At 64.0% G+C, this 17811-nt stretch overlaps 2 protein-coding genes across 3 annotated transcripts; one reads left to right on the plus strand and one right to left on the minus strand.

Moving 5' to 3' along the window:
* Positions 1–222: 222 nt before the first annotated feature.
* On the minus strand, positions 223–7119 carry LOC102112833 (uncharacterized). Of its 2 annotated transcripts, none has more exons than XM_088068103.1 (23): positions 6715–7119; positions 6360–6499; positions 5939–6007; positions 5704–5766; positions 5555–5620; positions 5098–5313; positions 4551–4913; positions 4233–4352; positions 4103–4156; positions 3892–3918; positions 3520–3621; positions 3292–3336; positions 3042–3122; positions 2897–2938; positions 2782–2809; positions 2502–2620; positions 2283–2417; positions 2092–2154; positions 1897–1965; positions 1644–1712; positions 1291–1485; positions 979–1091; positions 223–839 (listed from the first exon to the last, which is right to left on the minus strand). In XM_088068103.1, the coding sequence occupies exons 1-23, from the start codon at positions 6926–6928 to the stop codon at positions 629–631; spliced, it is 2604 nt and encodes an 867-aa protein (XP_087924229.1). In that variant the 5' UTR covers positions 6929–7119; the 3' UTR covers positions 223–628. The 2 variants fall into 2 exon arrangements, with proteins under 2 accessions (XP_087924229.1, XP_087924228.1); XM_088068102.1 differs by having other exon boundaries at positions 2502–2551; positions 6715–6961.
* A 1875-nt stretch (positions 7120–8994) lies between these two features.
* On the plus strand, positions 8995–17697 carry IGFBP4 (insulin like growth factor binding protein 4). Its single transcript, XM_005531432.3, has 4 exons — positions 8995–9382; positions 15071–15225; positions 15333–15467; positions 15706–17697. Exons 1-4 carry the CDS (start codon positions 9010–9012, stop codon positions 15832–15834), a joined length of 792 nt encoding a protein of 263 aa, XP_005531489.2. The 5' UTR covers positions 8995–9009; the 3' UTR covers positions 15835–17697.
* The last annotated feature ends 114 nt before the right edge of the window (positions 17698–17811 follow it).

Below are 17811 nucleotides of genomic sequence, written 5' to 3' on the forward strand. Positions count from 1 at the left end.
CTGGGCAGCCCCCAGGGACCCAGTGGGCCACTGGGCAGACCTTCGACACGCACTGGGATAGACTGGGAATCATCGGGATACTCTGGCCAGACCTTGGACACGCACTGGGGTACACTGGGAAGGCCTCGGGAGCCCACGGGAGTACACTCAGCAAGACGTGGCAACCCACTGGGATATACTGGAACACTGTGTTCTGGGATCAAAACACAGACATGGGGACCCGATGCCAGGGTGTCCCCTCCCAGTTATTGCAAATGCCAAGGGGACTGAAGCCCGTTCCCTGTTCCTGTTCCCTTTTCCCATTCCCAGGTGTATCCCCTTAGCCCTTTGCTGCACCTGGCCATGTCCCCCCAAGAACAAAGCATGGTGTCATAAAAAAACAACATTCTTTTATCTTTATTTCTGCGTGGTGACACTGTTGGCTCCAGTGGGGGTGAGAGGCTGCAGGCACAGCCTAGCATTGCCCCATGGCACAGGGATCCTTGGGATGGCACAGCCTGGCTGTGGATCCGATGTCCCCTCAGTGCTCCAGCACAGCTCAGACACCACCCATGGTGCTCCCAGGGACATTCTGCAGCCACACAGGGCTGGAGGAATGCCTGGAGCACATGGTTGGGTGTCACCGTTGTCACCACATGTGCCGGTAAGGAAAAGCCACCTCGATGCAGAGCACGGCCAGCGGTGTGGAGCAGTTGTGCCGGTGCCCAGCCAGCAGCCGGCCCTCCCCCAGAGCAGTGGCCATGCCCTCGGCCGTGCCAGAGCTGCGCCAGCCCTGGCAATCCCACCGGCGGGCATGGCCACCCCGTGGTGTGGAGCCGTGCCAGGCCAGCCGGTGGGGCCTGTGGGTGGGGACAGGGTGAGAGGGGCTGGGGACACCCTGGGCACCGCCGCTCTTTGCTCCTGGGAGGGACCCAGCACAGACCCCCCCTCTCCAGCTCCCACACAGGAGCAGCCGTTCAGGACCGTGTCCAGACTCACCAGAGCGGATCCGTCAGGATGTCACGCCCGTTGAAGGAGTAGATGGGACCCTGCAGGGTGGCACCAGCCTGACCCCCAAAGAGGGAGCCCCAGGACTTGGCCAGCAGCTGCCCCTGTGGGCACGAGCCGTGGTGCTGAGCCAGGGGAATGCCCTTGTCCCCACCATGTGTGGGCAATAACATCCTCTGGGTTCTGTCAGCTCCCCAAAAGCCCTGAGCATGGCCCAGCTGCAGCAGCCCCAGAGTAGGTCTGGGTGGGGGTCCCCCATCCACTGAGGCTTTGCCACCCTGGGGACAGGGACGGGGTACCTGCCTTCAGGTTAACGATGGGGAGGGTCCTGTCTGTCCTCTTGACGATGGACACCAGCTGCTGGCTGGGGGCTGACAGGAAGGCCCGGAAGGTGCCATAGAGCCCGGCCTCCTGTGACTGCCGGTAGCACTGCAGGTCAGCGCCCCGGATCCCGCTCATGTCACCAGACAGGGGCACGTTGAGGGCAGCCAGGCGGAGCTGGGGATGGCAGGGAGGAATGGAGGTCTCTGCTCCCCCTTTCCCAGAGGGTGCAAGTCCCTGGCAGTGCTGGCCAGGATTGGGGGTCCCCTGGGCTCCTCTCCCCCCTTTGCCATGACTGGCCACTCATCCCCACCCTGGGGCCAGGCATTCCTTACAGATGGGATCCGTGGGGCGATGGTGGTTGGCAGAATCTGGGGCAGCCCTTGTTCCTCCTCCTTCTGGATCTGCAAAAACACAGCTCAGGTCAGTCTGGGGACACCCATCCGTGTGCCGTGAGTGGGGGGCACCCATCCCTGACCAACATGACCCCAGGCTCTGCTCATGCCAAGCTGGCACTGTCCTGCTGACATCCAGCCCATTCCTATGGCACATCCCTCCCAGCACGACCAGACCCTCAGCAGGGCTCACCAGTGAGTCTGTTGGAGACTGCATTGGTGACAGCGTGTTGGGGCCTCTTGGCTGCACCCTCTTTACCTCCTGGATGGAGAGGTGGAAGAAGAGGGAGAGAACAGTCCTGTGTGGTCTGTCCCATTAATCATGCAGAGGAGGGTTCTGTCCTCTTACAGGGACATGAGTGGACCCTGCAGTTCCTACACCCCTTACCTGGTACTGTGGGGTGGAGGCAGAAGGGTCATCACCAGCCAAGAAGGACTTTGGATCCTCCAGCTGCTCAACGACACGAGTAGAGGGAAAGGTTAGGGAGAATCCTCTCCTTCCTGGGGATCTGCTGTCCTAGTGCCAAATCCAGCTCTGGATCCTGCCCCCCCAGCCCTGTGAGGGACCCCACACGGTACCAGGAGGCGGCTCCAGCCAGTGGGGGTCCGGAGGAAGGCGTTGCTCCCTTCCCGTACATAGACCAGGCTCCCCTCGGGCACAGCACTGCTCGCCTTCACCATCAGCTCCTTGGACTTGAAAACCCATGTCTGGCGCTGGGGGAGTGCAGAGGGTGAGGGTCCTGCTGTGTGGTATGGGGCAGCTGGGGGGGTTTGCCCTGGGCCGCAGCCTGGACTCACCCGGAGATCAGCACGGGAGTCCGATGGATCTGTCTGAGGGACACCAGCATCTGGAGAGCCCAGAGATGGTGAGGGGTCACAAGGTGTCCCAGCATCGGTCCTGGGTGCTCCCATGGGAACTGGTCCCACAGGGATGCGGTGGGAGTGGGTGGGAGAGCCAGCAGTGGTGCCAGGGACCCGTGCTGCCACGGTCCCGGCGCCCAAGGAGGGGAGGTAAGACTTCAGGAAAGGTGTCCCCAAGGTGGCTGGAGCCCCCAAAACACCTGTGAAACGCCCTCACCTGATGGCCAGCTGTGGTCTGCAGATGCCTGTGAGGGGAAATGGAGCCTGTGTCTGCTGCTGGGCACAGGGAGGGGGACGGGGACACTCTTGGGGACAGTGAGGCTGTGGCTTACCGGCTGCTTGCAGGGTGGCTGGGCATGCACAGGGTGCACCCTCTGGAACCAAAGACAGGCAGGTTTGGGGGGGCCCTAGTGCTGTGCACACTCACACGTGTGTGTGCTCTGGCACAGGCATGTGCACACCAGTGCTGGGCCTTACGTTGAAATAGAGGAGACCTGGTGGGCCAGGGGGGCCAGGGGGCCCAGGAGGGCCGGGGTTCCCGGGGGGACCTCGAAGACCCTGCAGTAGAGCAGTGTAGAGATTGGACTGGGCTATTTTGGTGCTGCCTTTTAGGGGGGCAGCTATGACACCCAGCTGATGTCTCCCATGCTTCCCACTCCTATCCCTTCCCAGGGCTGAATGTCCCTGGCTGGGGCACCACAGACACCGGCCAGGGAGTGACTCTCACATGGGGGATGATCGCTCCATAGATCTCTGGTTCCTCTTTGCCATCCTGCAAAGGGAGAGGGAGAAGACTGAGACTGATCTCCATCCTCCCTCTCTCCATTTTCCATTCTCCCCTTCCCGTTCATCCACCCCATCTGGGACTATGGGTCTTGTGGTGTTGCTGATGGGGTGAACCATGTCCCCAAGGCAGGGCTGAGGTCCCCAGGCACCCCTTCCCCTGGCCACTCACCGTCTGGTACCTGTTGATGGACCCCCAGGAGCCAGGCTGGCTGCCAGTGCTGGGGAAGGGGAGGTGGCCTGGTTTGCACCTGCGATCCCCATAGCAGCACCCCTGGGTGAGCCACAGAGAGAGGCAGGATTAGAGCCTGTGCTGTGTCTGGGTGCTGGGGTGTGCTGGGGATGTTCATGGGTGGCACAGATGTGCACACATGTGCCTCTCCATGTGCCATGGTGTCCCTCATTCCCCACCCTGTGCCCCATGCCCTGGGGGGAGGTGAAGGGGGAGCAAAGGCAGCATGGAGGGCTCAGGGGTGCACACTCAGGTGTGGGGATGGGACCCCCCCAGCCAGCTTCCCCCACGCTGCTGCTCATGGCTACAAACCGGCTCTCCAGGGTCACCCTTTTCTCCCTGGAAGGGAAGTGAGAGATCCTGTCAGTGCCCAGCTCTGGGGGTCCCCAGGCCTCCCAATCCCCCCAGGCAGTGCTGTGCCTCACAACCAGGGTACCACCCACCATGGAGCTGTTTGGGCAGGGTGCCATGGCCAGTGCCCCTGCTCCAGGACCCCTGCCCATGGTGCCACTGCCTGGCTCACCTTGGGGCCCGGCAGCCCGGCCAATCCACGGTGTCCAGTGTGGCGTGAGTCGCACTGCAAAGAGAGGATGTGTGGGGTGACACTGGGGTGCCCCCTCCCTAGGACCCACAGCCCAGGACCCCCTACTCACCCTGTAGTCCCCTGGTGGTCCTGGTGGCCCCATAGGACCGGGCATGCCTGGGGATCCCGGCTCTCCGGTCCGGCCAGGGCTCCCTGGCATGCCTGGCAGCCCGTACTCGCCCTTGTCACCCTGAGGGCAGATGGCACAGGGTGGTGAGTGTGGAGTTGAGCCCGTGTGTTCCCCCACAGTGGCAGGATTGGGGCAGTCCTGGAGCCCCCTGAGGGTTTGGTAATGGGGCTGCTCCCCCAGGGCAGGGCAAGGGGCTGGTGAGCTCAGGTAGCCCACCCCACCCCAGTGCATGGACAGGGTGGGCTGGGACCCCCTTACCTTTGGTCCTGGGAATCCTGGCTCCCCTCGGAGCCCTGGTTTTCCAGGGAGTGATGCAGATCCTGGGGGACCAGGGGGTCCTTCGTGCCCAGGAACCCCAGGGGGACCCTGAGACCCTGGGAGTCCGGGTGCCCCTGGGGGTCCTTCTGGTCCAGCTGAGCCTGGAGACCCTGGAAGTCCTTCAGCCCCAGGGAAACCAGGTGGCCCCACGGCTCCTGGAGGGCCTGGGGGTCCTGGCTTTCCCTCCCGCCCAGGGGCCCCCTGGGGGCCATCATGACCTGGGTAGCCGGGGGGTCCAGGCATGCCTGGCAGCCCAGGGGGACCTGGGGGTCCTGGGTTTCCCGCAGGGCTGGAGACTCCCAGCTGCTTGTCAGGTTGCAGGGGGAGAGGAGAAGGAGCAATGAGCTACCATGTACCATCCCCTGCTCCCCCTGCCCTCCCACACAGCCACATGTCCCAGTCCTCCTCATCCCCGCCAGTCCCGCCGGGGACGGACCCTGCGGCCAGCACCGGCATCACCTGCCCTTTTCCCTGCTCCGGTGCTCACCTCGTTCTCTGATCTCTCCAGGAGTGCAGCAGGCGCGGGTGGCCCCCGGGCTCCCCAGGCGCCTGGGGGCCCCGGTGGTCCCGGAGGTCCCGGAGGACCAGGAGGGCCCCGGGGACCCTGGTGACCTGGCTGTCCTGGGCTGCCGGACTTCCCTCTCTCCCCTAAGAATCCGGGCTTGCCTCTCTCTCCAGGGAATCCTCGGTCACCTTTCTCTCCCTGTCGGGGAAATTCAAAGCCTGGCTCCACCTTCCGGCACTTTTCTCCACTGGGGCCCACCACGGGCACCTGCTGACCCCCTCCCTGGAGCCACCTGAGCCACTTCTCAACCCAGACCCCAAAGTTAGAGTTCAGATCCTGAGCAAAAAGGGTTTTGCACAGAGGACGAACAGGATCTCGCGCAGTGTGTCCCTGTGGGTCCCCGCATACCCCTGCCCCTCCCCGGGGAGGACCACCGCACCTTTGGGCCGGGAGGGCCGGGAGGGCCGGGGCGCACGGGGCAGACACAGCCGGAGGTGTTGTGCACCTGGAGAGGGAGAGAGCGATGAGCCGCGGGACCGGAGCCCCGGCTGACGGGTCCGACACGAGTGCCCCGCGCCCATCTTTCACCTGGAGGGCTGGGTCCGTCTCGGGGGCCGACGGGACCCGCCGGGGCAGCCCCTTCGCCGTCGTCTGTGTGGAGGAGAGGACGGGCTGAGTGCGAAATCCCTGATCATCATCCCCATTCTCCACTTCCACCATCCCCGTCCCGGCCTGCCAGCCCGTGTCTTCCAGAGCCCCTTGCCCGGGTGTTCATCCCAGGCTGTCCCCGACACCTCCCCGGGGACCGGGACCCCTCCACCACCTGGATCTGCAGGAACTCCTCTTCCACTGCGCTCCCCTCAAGGATCTCCGGGGCGGCCGTGGGTCGGTGCTGCTGGGACAGACAGGGAATACTCAGTGCAGGGCTCGGGGGGATCCTGGGGGGAAGGTGGGACCCTTCCCCAGTCGGGGCTGGCCTCAGCCCGGCGGGGGGGTTCAACCCCAGCGCTGCTGTGGGACTGCCCCATGTGAGGGGACCCTGGGAGCTGCCGTGACTTCTTTCCAAGGGGGAAGAGGGAGCTGAGAGTCGCGCTCGAGATTGGAGCGGGGCGCGGTGCCCGGGCTGCTGTGCAAGCAGAGCACGGAGAAGGGGAAGGACACACAGCAAGGAGCCTGGAAGCAGCTGGCGAGTTTCGGGAGGGCTGAAGGAGCCGGAGGGGGGCCACTGCCCACGGAAAAAGCACCTGGCCTCGTGTGCGCGGCGGGGCACGGCCTGACCCCTTCGCTGTCCCCCTGGAGGCTTGGTCCCGGCGTCTAGGGGCTGTTGCCAGAGGAGGTTTGCTCAGCAGCACCTTCCCCACGCGCTCCACGCTGGTGTCTGTGTCTGCAGGAGCAGAGGAACGCTGGGATGGGAGGTGGTACCAGGCTGGAGGGGTACCAGGCTGGCACAGCACTCCCAGTTCCCAGCACCTGCCATGGCCACAGCAGTGCCACCAGCAGCCCTAGACCCTGGCACCCTCCACATCACCCTCCAAGTGCCCCCTCCATGCTGAGGTGCAGGAATTCGGGGTGCTGGGATCCCCATCCCGCCATGCCTACCTTCCTCCCCATCCAGGGTGGGGGGCGTGGGGCTGGTGCCTGGATCGGGGGTGGTGTCCTCTGAGCCCAGGGAAAACCACTGGGCCGTGGCAGGGTGCAGGCACCCGGCCAGCACCGAGACGATGCAGAGGGTGCGGAGGAGTCTCAGGAGACTGCTGGACCCCATTCCGCTGCCTCGGGGCCCGGCAGCCCAGGATGGAGGTCCTTGGATCATCCCACTCGTCTGGTCCCGCGGCCCCGGCACGGCGCCCGCTGTTATCGGCGGCCCCCGACACGCCCCTTGCCCGCCCCGCACCCGCACCCGCACCCCACGGACCGCATCCGGCGGTGCTGGGCACCCACGCAGCCGGGTCACCGCCTGTCCTGCCAGCCCAGGGAGAGGGGGGCAGTGGGAACCACAGGAAGGGAGCCAGGGCCAGGAGGAGATGCCAGAATGGATGCGAGGGAGGGCTGGGGAGGAGAAGCTGCCTGGAAATGGGGAGTAAATCCAGTGGAGGAGTGGGCTGGCTGAGAACAGAGGGCATTGGCTGCAGGTCCTCCCTGGGGTCTGTCCTGCTGCTGGTGGCTGGAGGCAGGAGGTACTGGAGACCTGCAGCATCTGTGTCCCAAAGCAAGTTCAAAGGGTCTGGGGTCTCACTGGTTTCATCAGAGCCACCCTCAGCTGTGGGGCTACAGCCCACCTGGGCTACACTGAGCACCAAGCACCAGCACTGAGCCCCTGCGTGGCCTCAGAGTTGTGGTTGGGGTAGGGGCAGCACGACTGTGGAGGCACCAGCCCAGCCCCAATCCATTTTACAGGATGGTGCTGGGACAGGGACCTGGAGGAGCAGTGCCTGGGTGGAGGTGAGGGAACACTGTCCCCCCCACGTGTGCCCCACCGGCCTCTGGCGCTGCCTTCTGCCCGCAGACACAACAGTCTCCCTGGCGGGCACTCAGTGCTGCCAAGGCCTGATAAGGTGCCATGGCCTGAGCGGGGCTGGGCACCTGTTTGGGTTTGGTCTCTGCTGGGACACTGGGTCAAGGCTGGTGCCTCTGCCCCGAGTCATGGCCACTGTGCAGCAGTGCCAGGCAGGGCAGGGGCTCAGAGCAGTGCTGGGTGACCACACCTTGTGGGGCCTGGGGGGTGCAGGGGACATAGACCCTGTTTGCCCCTGTCCTGTCTGCACTTGCGCAACTCACCTGCACGGGAGAGAGAAGATGGTCTGGGGAGCCCTGATGGCAATGCCATCAGTGCTGTCACTCGAGCCTCAAAATGCCAGTTTAAGCACTAGATGTACTCATCCACGAGATGAATTTGGGGCTCTCAGCCCAGGCCCTGCATGACAGGCAGCTCTGCTCCTCTTGTCCCACCCACCACACTGACTCCCACACCACGGCCCCCCTGCCATATCCAAGACCCCCGTGCTGTGCCCAAGACCCCGCTGCGGTGCCCACGACCCTCTTGCCACACGTAGACAGGTCCCTCCAATTGCCCCAGTCCCGATGTTGACTGAGATGCCCCGGGGCTCGGGGATCAACAGCCACGGGTGACGCTCGGGGATTGTCCCCCGGGCACAGGGGCTGCTCTCTGCCGTCTCCCGAGCCGTCGCCCGGTGCTGCGGGGACTGACGTGGCCGGGGTCCCAGGAGGCAGCCGGGGCTTCCGCCCGCTCCCGCTTTTCCCGAGTAGCCACTAGGTGCCGGCAGCCTTCAACCTATCCCGGGCTGTGCGGGGCGGGGGGCGCGGGGGGCCGCGGCTGCGGGACCGGGGGCAGGTGGGCTCGGGGAGCCGGCAGGGCAGCTCTGGGCCGTCCCGGGCAGACCGGGGCCGAGCCGCACGGGACGCTCCTTTGTCAGCAGCACTTTTCCTCCCGCCGGGACCCCCCACCACCCGGAGCCCGGAGCCCACCCCGGGGGTCCCGGCCGCATTCCCCGCGCTGCAGCCCCGCACGGTGTGTCCCCCGTTCATCCCCGTTGCTCTCCGGACTGAGCAGGGTGTCGAGGGGGCGGGTGATTCGGGTGGGTGGCTCGGGGCCGGGGGCTCCGGGCCGGCTCTCCGCACTGCCCGGCGCAGGAGCTGCCCCGCCGGGGGCCCCCCTGCTCGAGCCGCCGGGGCCGGTGCCGGTGTGGCCGCCGCCGGGGGGAGCGTCGCTGCCCGGTGAGTTCCCGGTGGCGACGGGGGCGGCCCCGCCGGTGGCCCCGGTGGCGGCGGCGGGAGGTGTGGCCAGGGGCCGCATAAAGCCGCATAAAGCCGCCGCCGCCGCCCCGCGCCCGCCGCCAGCCGAGCGCCGCGGAGCGGGGCCGGAGCGGGGCCGCCATGCGCCCGGGGCCGGGGCTGCCGGTGCTGCCGGTGCTGCCGGGGGTGCTGGCGCTGCTGGCGGCGGCGGCGCGGCCGGGCAGCGGCGAGGAGGCGATCCAGTGCCCGCCGTGCTCGGAGGAGCGGCTGGCGCGGTGCAAGGCTCCGCAGGGCTGCGCGGAGCTGGTGCGGGAGCCGGGCTGCGGGTGCTGCGCGACCTGCGCTCTGCCCCGCGGAACCGCCTGCGGCGTCTACACCGCTCGCTGCGGTGCGGGGCTGCGCTGCTACCCACCCCGCGGCGAGCCCCGGCCCCTCCGCACCCTCATGCACGGCCAGGGCATCTGCACAGACCTGGCCGACGTCGAGGCCATCCAGGAGAGCCTCCAGCCCCCAGGTGAGGTGGCGGAGGGGCGGCAGAGGGTGGGTGCCCAGGGTGGGTACCCAGGGTGGGTACCCTGGGTGGGTGCCTGGGGGTCCTTGTCCCTCACAGGGGCAGTGGCATAACCCCTGTTGGCACCAACCCACTCCCTGCTCACTCGGCAAGAGCTGTGACTAAAGGATTGGACTCATCAGGGACCTTCCCATACTTAGAGGAAGCTGATAAAAACGATGAGGAGTGATTTTTACACTGATAGATTGTGGCAGGGCAAGGGGAAGGATTTTAAACTAAGAAGGGAAGATTTAGATTAGATGTTAGGAAGAAATTCCTTCCTGTGAGGGTGGTGAAGCTTTGGCACAGGTTGCCCAGAATATTTCTGGCTGCCCCATCCCTGGAAGTGTTCAAGGCGAAGTGAGATGAGGTTTGGAGCAACCTCGTTGGGTGTAAGGTGTCCCTGCCCATGGCAGGAGGGTGGAACTGGGTGGTCTTTAAGGTCCCTTCCAGCCCAAACAATTCCATGACTCTAAGAAGCAGGATGGGAATGCAGGGAAGCATGTTCCAGGGAGCAGAGACAGGCTGCAGGAGACCTGGTACAAGTGCCTCCCGTTTGTGCCATCCTTACCCACTGTGGGCACAGCAGTGTCACAGCCACTGGCACCACATGTGCTGGAGAGGCAAACCTTCATCTGCTGTGCCCTGGCTGCAACGTGGACAGCCCAGTGTCCCACGAGCACCTGCAGCCCTTGGGGACACATCCCAGCTGCCAGGGAAGCTCCCGTTGCACAGTGACCCCTGGGATGCTGCCAGCAGATCTGGCTGCACTGCCGGGAGGAAACAGGAAAGAGGGCACGGGGCACCTGCTTTCCTCCAGGCTGTGTGGGAGCTGTGCTGTGCTGGACAGGGCAGCGGGGTGCAGGCAGGGCCAGGCTGGAGGAGCTGCTACCGATGTGCTCTGTCTGCCTTGCAGGTGGTGATCGTGGCCCCCCTGCCACGCCCCTGCCGCTCGGGCAGGATCTGGGGTCTGAGAGCAGAGCTGGCAGTGGGAGCCCACCCCAGAGCTGTGCAAGTCGCACCATGGGAATGAAGCTTCTCCCAGGGAATGAGTGTGGGGACCTGGTCCATCGGTGGTCCCCTTTTCCCATCCTGTGACCAGGACTATGTCCCCTGACGCTGGGGTGTGTCATCCCAGAACAATCTACAAGCTGCTCTAGCCTGACCCTGGGTCCGCACGTGGGGTCACTCGGAGCTCCCTGGGGGGCAGAAGGGAATGGAGCAATGTTTATCCCTGCCCATCCGGGGGGCTGGATCCCAATTCCACTCCCTCCTTGCATGTCTGATCCATGGCATCTCCTCTGGTGTCCCTGCTGTGATGAGTGCCGTTCGTGGATAGGTCCCTCTAGGCACCCCCCTGCAGGGACAGGAGCTGGCTGGGAGTGCTTGGAGCCCCCCTGTCCTGCCTGTCTGTCCTCATCCCACATCCTGCAGGAGCTGTCTGGGCTCCCTGGCCCGGGGCTGCGCCGTGCTGCCAAGCCCTGTTGGTTTTGGCCGTGCCCTGTGTAATGCAACATTTTTTCCCAGAGCCTTTAGGAAACAGACTTGCATTTTTTCCCTTCCTTCCCGCGGTGTTTTGGCTTGGCTGGGGATGGGTGGGTGGCTGTGGGAGCCGGGTCGCCCGCCGGGCACTGTGCTGGCCAGCGGCGTCACAGGCAGCAGGATGGGCAGGAGGAGCCCGTGTGTCCCGGACAGCCCGTCAGGATGTGGGCAGGACACCCACAGAAAATTGGTCGGTGCAGTCCCAGTGGTACCTTCCCCCGTGGGTCCCTGACCTGCTCCGCAGCCCGGGGACAGTGGGAGTGTGGGGCTGGGGGCTGCGGGACCCCTCGCTCCCACACAACCCTGTCTGGCACAGCGAGGGCACCCTGGCACAGCCTCTGATGTGTCCCTCGGGATCAGCAGAAGGGAATGAAATGCCTGTTCAGGGGCAGGGGCGTACGGAGCAGGTGCCCCCGGCTGTGCCCGCGGCCCCGGGGCCGAGCGGGTGCCGGCGGCTGGGAAGCGGTTAACGCGCAGCTCGTACAGTAAACACTTTGTCTGGGGGCTCTGTCCGGGGGGCTCCGCATTCCAGGGAAGAGGCTGGGATCAGGGGGCTGGGCTTTCTGAACAGTTGGACATGGCTCCCGGCTCCATAGCCAGGAAGAGCCTCTGTGCTCACCCGGGAGCTGTGGCACCCGCGGGATGTGAGGGAGCACTGGCTGCTCGCCTGACTTGAGACCGTCTTCCATGGCAGTGGGCACCTTGTGCTGGACCCTGTCCCTGCCACCCGCTCCCAGCCCCGCCAGCTCAGGACTGGCTTTGGGATCCCACTCCTCGGCCAAAGTCCTGTGCAGGGACCGGCTCCAAAAAGTCCCAGCCATGGCTTTCCATCACAGCTGGAGGTGGTGGTGGCTGAGCCCATGTGTGGCAGCCAGGAGGAGGTGAGGACACACTCCCCAACACACACGATGAGTGATTTAGTGTTGGGTAAATGATTATGTCTGGGAAAACCTGACCCATGGGAGCTGCATTCATCCCGTGTGGTCTCTGTAAACTGGGACAGATCCTTTTTCCTTCCTATGTGCTGGGAGGAATGGCAGTGGCTGAGCCATGGCTGGACCATGCACAGGTAGGGAGGACAGGCTGGGTTCGGCCAGGCAAGGATCAGCCGTATCCCATCTGTCCCCTGGGGTGGGGTTCATACACACCTGGGTTTTTCCAGGCTGGGTGCTGCTCCTGGCAATGTTCTGGCGCCTCTGGGGAATCACCTGCATCTGCATCCCTCACTCCCTGTCCTGCATCCTGACCTGCCCTCCCTCAGTCCCACACTGGGCACTGAGGTGGGAGGTGCTCAGCCGTGTTTGAGCAGGGCAGCGTGTCCCGGGATGGGGACAGGCCAAACTCCCAGCTGCCACCTCAGGCCAAGGGGCAGCAGGTGCCTGGTGCCTGTGCCCCTGCCATCCCTATCCCCAGCTCCCCGCGTTCTGCCAGAGCCAGCACTTGGCAAAAAGAGCCCAGCCTTCCCAGTGCTGGCGCCTGCCAAGTTGGGAGCCCAGAAAGGCAAGAGCCAGCACTGCCACGGTCCTGCCAGGACCACCCACAGGTGGCACTGGGGGTGCTGGGCAGGGACATGGAGGGTGCTGGAGCTCACTGCGGCTCGTGCCATGTTGGCCACAGACACGTGGATGTCCTTTCTGGCCTTTGAGGCATCAGAGGTCCTTCGTGCTGGGGCTGGTGGCACAGGGGGCAGCAGGGCTGGGGCTGTGAGGGTCAATGACACTTGTCTGTCCCCATGGACACACGCACGAGGTCCCAGGGCTTTGCTGGCTGCCCCAGGCTCTGCTCCCACGGGATCCGCGCGGTGGAGCCGGAGCCCTTCACCACTCCCTCGGACTCAGCGCTGTGAATCACAAGTTCGGCACGTGACCAACCTCATTTGCAGCTCCCGTTAATTGAAGGCGATGCTGAATGACTCGTTTGTGTCCCCTGTCCACAGGACGGGCAGGAATCCTCCTCCTCCTCCCGGGACAGGCTGTTTTATGTGTCCGGCGAGGGCAGCACCCCCTCCCATCCCCTTGCCACCCACTTCCATTCCAAAGCGAGAAGATTTTTCCTTGGCCAAATCGGGACCCCCCCTACCCTCCATCCCTCCAGGGTGGTGGTGCCCATGCATAGGTGGCAGATTGGATGGCATCAGGGCAGTGTAGGGCCCCACACACATTGCCTTTCCCAAGTCTTTGTGCTGAGGGTGAGTTTTCTGGTCCAGTCGGATTTCCAGGGAGGCGAGAGGCTCCCTGAGCAGCTGTGTGTCACTTAGCAGGGGGACAGTAACCCCAAGGGCAGCAGCGATGCTGGAGCTGCCCTGAGAGCCGGGGACCGAGTGCTGTCAGGAGCCGCCTCGCTGCCCGGAGGCACCGGCGTTTCATGTGACCTTATGAAAATGTTATTGGCATCTGGTTTTATTTAAGCCGGGAGATTTGATGCTCTGGAGGCGGCTGGCGGGCGGAGGAGGGGGTGTTTGGCTGTGCCGGCGATCGGTGAGGGTTTCCCTGCGGGGGCAGCGCCGGTGCCTCCCGGTCCTGCCTTTCCATGGCGTGGGAGCAGTGCGTGGAGGTGCCGGAATTTTGGCATGGTGGTCCCCACCGGTGCCAAATCTGCCCAGCTCTTCCTGTGTGTGTCCCCACAGCAGTACAGAGGAGGGAAAGGGCATCCTTGCCAGAGCCCCCGAGCCCCCGGCAGGGCTCTGCCACCAGCGCCCGCGTTGCGCCACAGCCTCATGGCGCTGGCACCGCTCTGTGCAGGGTCCTGGAGACTTTGGGTTTGTGTTTCAAATTTCAAGGGCATGAGCTATTTCCTGGAAAATATGGACAGATTAAGCAAAAAGTAAATAACACCCACGAGGGAGGGGGCTTTGATTGGGGCTTCACTCTGGACTTTAACCAGACCCCCAGGAGCTGGGCCAGGAGCCCTGCACTGCAAGGGACCGTGGCAAGAGGTGCCAATGGGAGATCAGGAGCGGGATGCTGTGGGGATACAGTGGGCAGGAAACTGCGGCTCTGACCCCTCTGCCCGCCTGTGGGAAGTGCCTGCACCAGGCATCACCCAGCAGCCTGTCCTGGCACTGTGAGCCCCTGGGTGTGCCCCCCGACAAGTGACCACCTCCTGCCTGGTTTGGGAAGGTTTTCCCTGCTGCCAGCTGCAATATTGATTTGTTTAAGCCCAACCCCACGAATTTCAGCCACTTCCCTGCACAACCTAGGTGGACTGGGGGAAAAACACTTCTCGGGGTGTGCCTGATGCAGCTCTGAGCACAGGAGGAACCCTGGCTACTGGGGTGTCCCCCTTCCACAGAATCTTCACGGGCCCCAAACCAGAGGAACCAGCAGCTTTTTGAAAACTAAAGTCACGCCGAGCCCTCGTCTCATGACGCTCTGTCCAGCTGCCAACATCTGGGCCGGCAGCTTGGCTGCGCTCCTGGCGCAGGCGGGGATGCCAAGTGCCGCCTTTTGGGATTGGCCCCTCGGGAGATTAACTTTCTTATTCCAGGAATTTCTTCTTTCATGTCTTGGCGGGGGCCGTGCCCCGCAGCAGAGCTCGGCTCCACTCCCGGCTGTGGCGCCCGGTGCTGTCCCGGGCGTGGCGGGGGCTCAGCACCGCCCCGGTGCCCCCACTGCCACTGCAGCTCCTCAGAGGGAGATTTTGGGGGGCACTGGGGGTGTCCTGGGGCTCGTTGTCTGTGTGTCCCAGGGTCAGCTTCCAGGCCTGTAGCTCCAGTGCTGTGGGTGAGCCCCTGGTGCCCGGTGACACGTGGCTGGCAAGGGCACAGCCAGAGCCAGCACACTGGAGCCACTGCCCAGCACTTGCAGCAGGCATTTGTGACCCTGTAATAACAAACACATGGCAACAAGTTCTTAGTCGTGGCTAATGAGTAGGAAAAGCTCCCAGGAGTCTCTCCCAGTGCTGCAGGGAGCTCAGCCCAGTGCAGTGGCAGAGGCAGGATGGACACAGGGCTGTGAATGACGCCTGTGGGGACCAGAGATGGTGATGTGCAGCCTGCCAGAATCCACTGCATGCTGTTCCTCGGGGTGCAAGTGGCGCTGTGGAGACTGGGGCACCGTGGGGGCTCTGCCACTCCCAGGCACTGAGCTCCTTTGGTCTGTGTCTCTGCAGAGAAGGAGGAGATCGACCACCCCAACAACAGCTTCAGCCCCTGCAGCATCCACGACCGCAAGTGCCTGCAGAAGCAGCAGGCGAAGAGGGTCAACAACGGCAACAAGATGCGCAGCAGCGGGAGCCCTCACCACCGCGAGGACACGCGGGTCATGGTGAGCACAAGGCTGGGGAGGGCAGGGTGGCTGCTCCAGGGTGTTGGGGCTCTGGGCCAGGAGCAGGTGCCAGCCCTGTGACCAGCCCAGCCCCTCCTTTTCCCCAGGCACAGGGCTCGTGCCAGAGCGAGCTGCACCGGGCGCTGGAGAGGCTGGCGGCCTCGCAGACCCGGACACATGAGGACCTGTATGTCATCCCCATCCCCAACTGCGACCGCAACGGCAACTTCCACCCCAAGCAGGTAGGAGGGGCTCTGACCTATTGTGGGGGACTGGGGGGGATTTTTAGAGCCAGGGTGAGGCTGGGAGGGATCCTGGCTTTGGTGGGAATTACCCTTGGGATGCGGGGGGCTCTTTACAAAAGCCCCAGGGTGCGATGGGGGTGGTAAAGCCCCAAAGAGAGCTCCTGATTGCCAGTCAGCCTATGGGAATGGCCACGGGGACCAGGCTGGGTGTCCTTGACCAAAGCCATCCCCACAGTGTCACCCGGCGCTGGATGGGCAGCGGGGCAAGTGCTGGTGTGTGGACCGCAAGACGGGAGTGAAGCTGCCGGGCTTCCTGGAGCTGAAGGGGGACTTGGACTGTCACCAGCTGGCGGACAGCATGTGAGCGTGACCGCGGCGGCCCCGCGCCGTGCAGGGCCAGGACTCCCGCCGGGGCTGCCTTGGAGAGAAGGAGAGGGGACGTGACTGCTGAGCAGCGCCCTGGTGCCGGGGGACCCCGGGATGCGCCTCGGATGGCAGCGTGCTCTGCGCCACGGGCTGCCCACGGCACCGCCACCTGCGCCATGACCACTATCGGCCACTGCCGGGGGTCCCGGCACGTGCCAGCGGCACCTCCATCCCACACGGACACGGCTTGGAGCATGCTGCTCTGGGGCTGGGGTCGGGCTGTCTGGGTGGAGTGGGTGGGAGGTACCCTTGATGCTGCTGCTGCTGCCCCGTGGTACCCCTGGTTTTCAGCCCGGCCCCGCAGGCAACCTCGGACACCTGGCACCTCGGGGGGTGCAGTGGCAGCATCACATTTGCAGCTCGGTGCCCTCCATGCCAGACCTCCGCAGCAGCAGAAGTGCCTCATCCTGCCCTCCCTGCTGGCGAGAGGCTGCCCAGGCAAGGACTGGGGGATCTGGAGAGACCCCAGCGTGTGTGTGTGAAGGGCACTGTGGCCTCACAGAGCAATAAGAAACCTTCCCCTTCCCTGCTGCAGCCTCCCAGCCCCACAGCCCGGGACCTCCTCCCCACAGCCCAGCCCCATCCCACTCCCTGTGCAGGGACAAAGCCTCCCACCCATCCTGTCTCCCCCTCCTCCATCCTGGGGTCAGGGGGTCGGGATCCCCAGGCAAGCAGCATTGAGGGGAGGGTGGAGGGGTGAGGGATGCCCAGGAAACACATCCCAGGGGGAAGAGCTTCTTTCAGTTTGAGATTTTTCTTTCTTACCTAAATTTTTTAGTATTTAAAAAATGTTGTTGGTGGGGTCTGTGTGACTGTGTGAGGCCCCGAGGCTGGAATTCTCCATCCCCAGGGACCAGGGCATGATGATGGCTTTGGTGATGGCTCCTGTCTTCTCTTCTTGGCCAATGTGACAAAACTGGGATGGATTCTGGAACGTCTCCATGATGGGATCTGCAGATTTCACCAGCACAAAGTTCTCAGCTGAGAAATTGCCACTGGTTTTGTGCCTGGTTTTTCTTCAAGCTGGGATGGAAATTTTTCACATAAAAATGCCGTGGAAAGTGTGCCAAAGACAGAGGGGACTTCCCCAATCCCCTCCTGCCCCACCCTCTGGCTCCATGGCCCCAGTGGTAGGTTTTGGTTTTCCATGTGGATTTGTCCTGTCCAAGGCCCCCGCAATGGGAATGAAGTGTTTCAGTTTTAGTGAAACACCCTCTGCTCTCCTGATCCCCTGCCCTGCCAGATCCCTGCCTGCCCTGGCTGCCCGTGGCCCTGCTCACACACAGCTTCTAAAACGAGTCAATTTGCCAGGACAGTCCTCGGTGGGGAGGGGGGTCCCTGCTGCTGCCACCCCCCAGAGCCAGCGCACCAAGGAAGGGGTTCCCAGGGCCAGTCCCAGTGCCAGTCCCCTGCGGCAGCCCCGGACACTGCGCAATGGCAGCGCCAGCCCGGTGGCCTCGGCCACTCGGCCGCTCCCTGTGGACACCAGGGCAGATCCAGCAGGGCCTTTCGTGGTTTGGGGGCTCCTGGCAATGCCGATGCACCAGGGCACGTTCTGTGTCCTGCTCTGAGGGCTCCAGCGTTTTGTAGCGTCTCTCCTGTAGTTTAGGGCTGTATTTACACACCACCATGTACCAGTGTCCCCCATCCCCAGCGCATCCCCTGGTGCCCAAGGGGTCCCTGTCCGTCCCTCCTGGGCCAAGCCCGTCCCATCAGATTCCTGTGTAGCACCGACCTTTTACAGTACACATGAGCCTTTGTATCCTCAAAAAAGGTAATTACTGTATTTAATTTCCTGTTATTTGATGTGTTTCTATTGAGTGTGTTTTGTCTTTTATGGCTTTAAATTATGGGAGAGGAGGGGCTGTGGGATCCCACTGGTGTGGGGACAGGCTCTGGTCACCATCTCTGCACA

This window comes from Pseudopodoces humilis, chromosome 29 (genome assembly GCF_049639895.1).
Source record: "Pseudopodoces humilis isolate 2021_Gansu_Grassland_sample_001 chromosome 29, ASM4963989v1, whole genome shotgun sequence".
Classification (NCBI taxonomy): Eukaryota; Metazoa; Chordata; class Aves; order Passeriformes; family Paridae; genus Pseudopodoces; species Pseudopodoces humilis.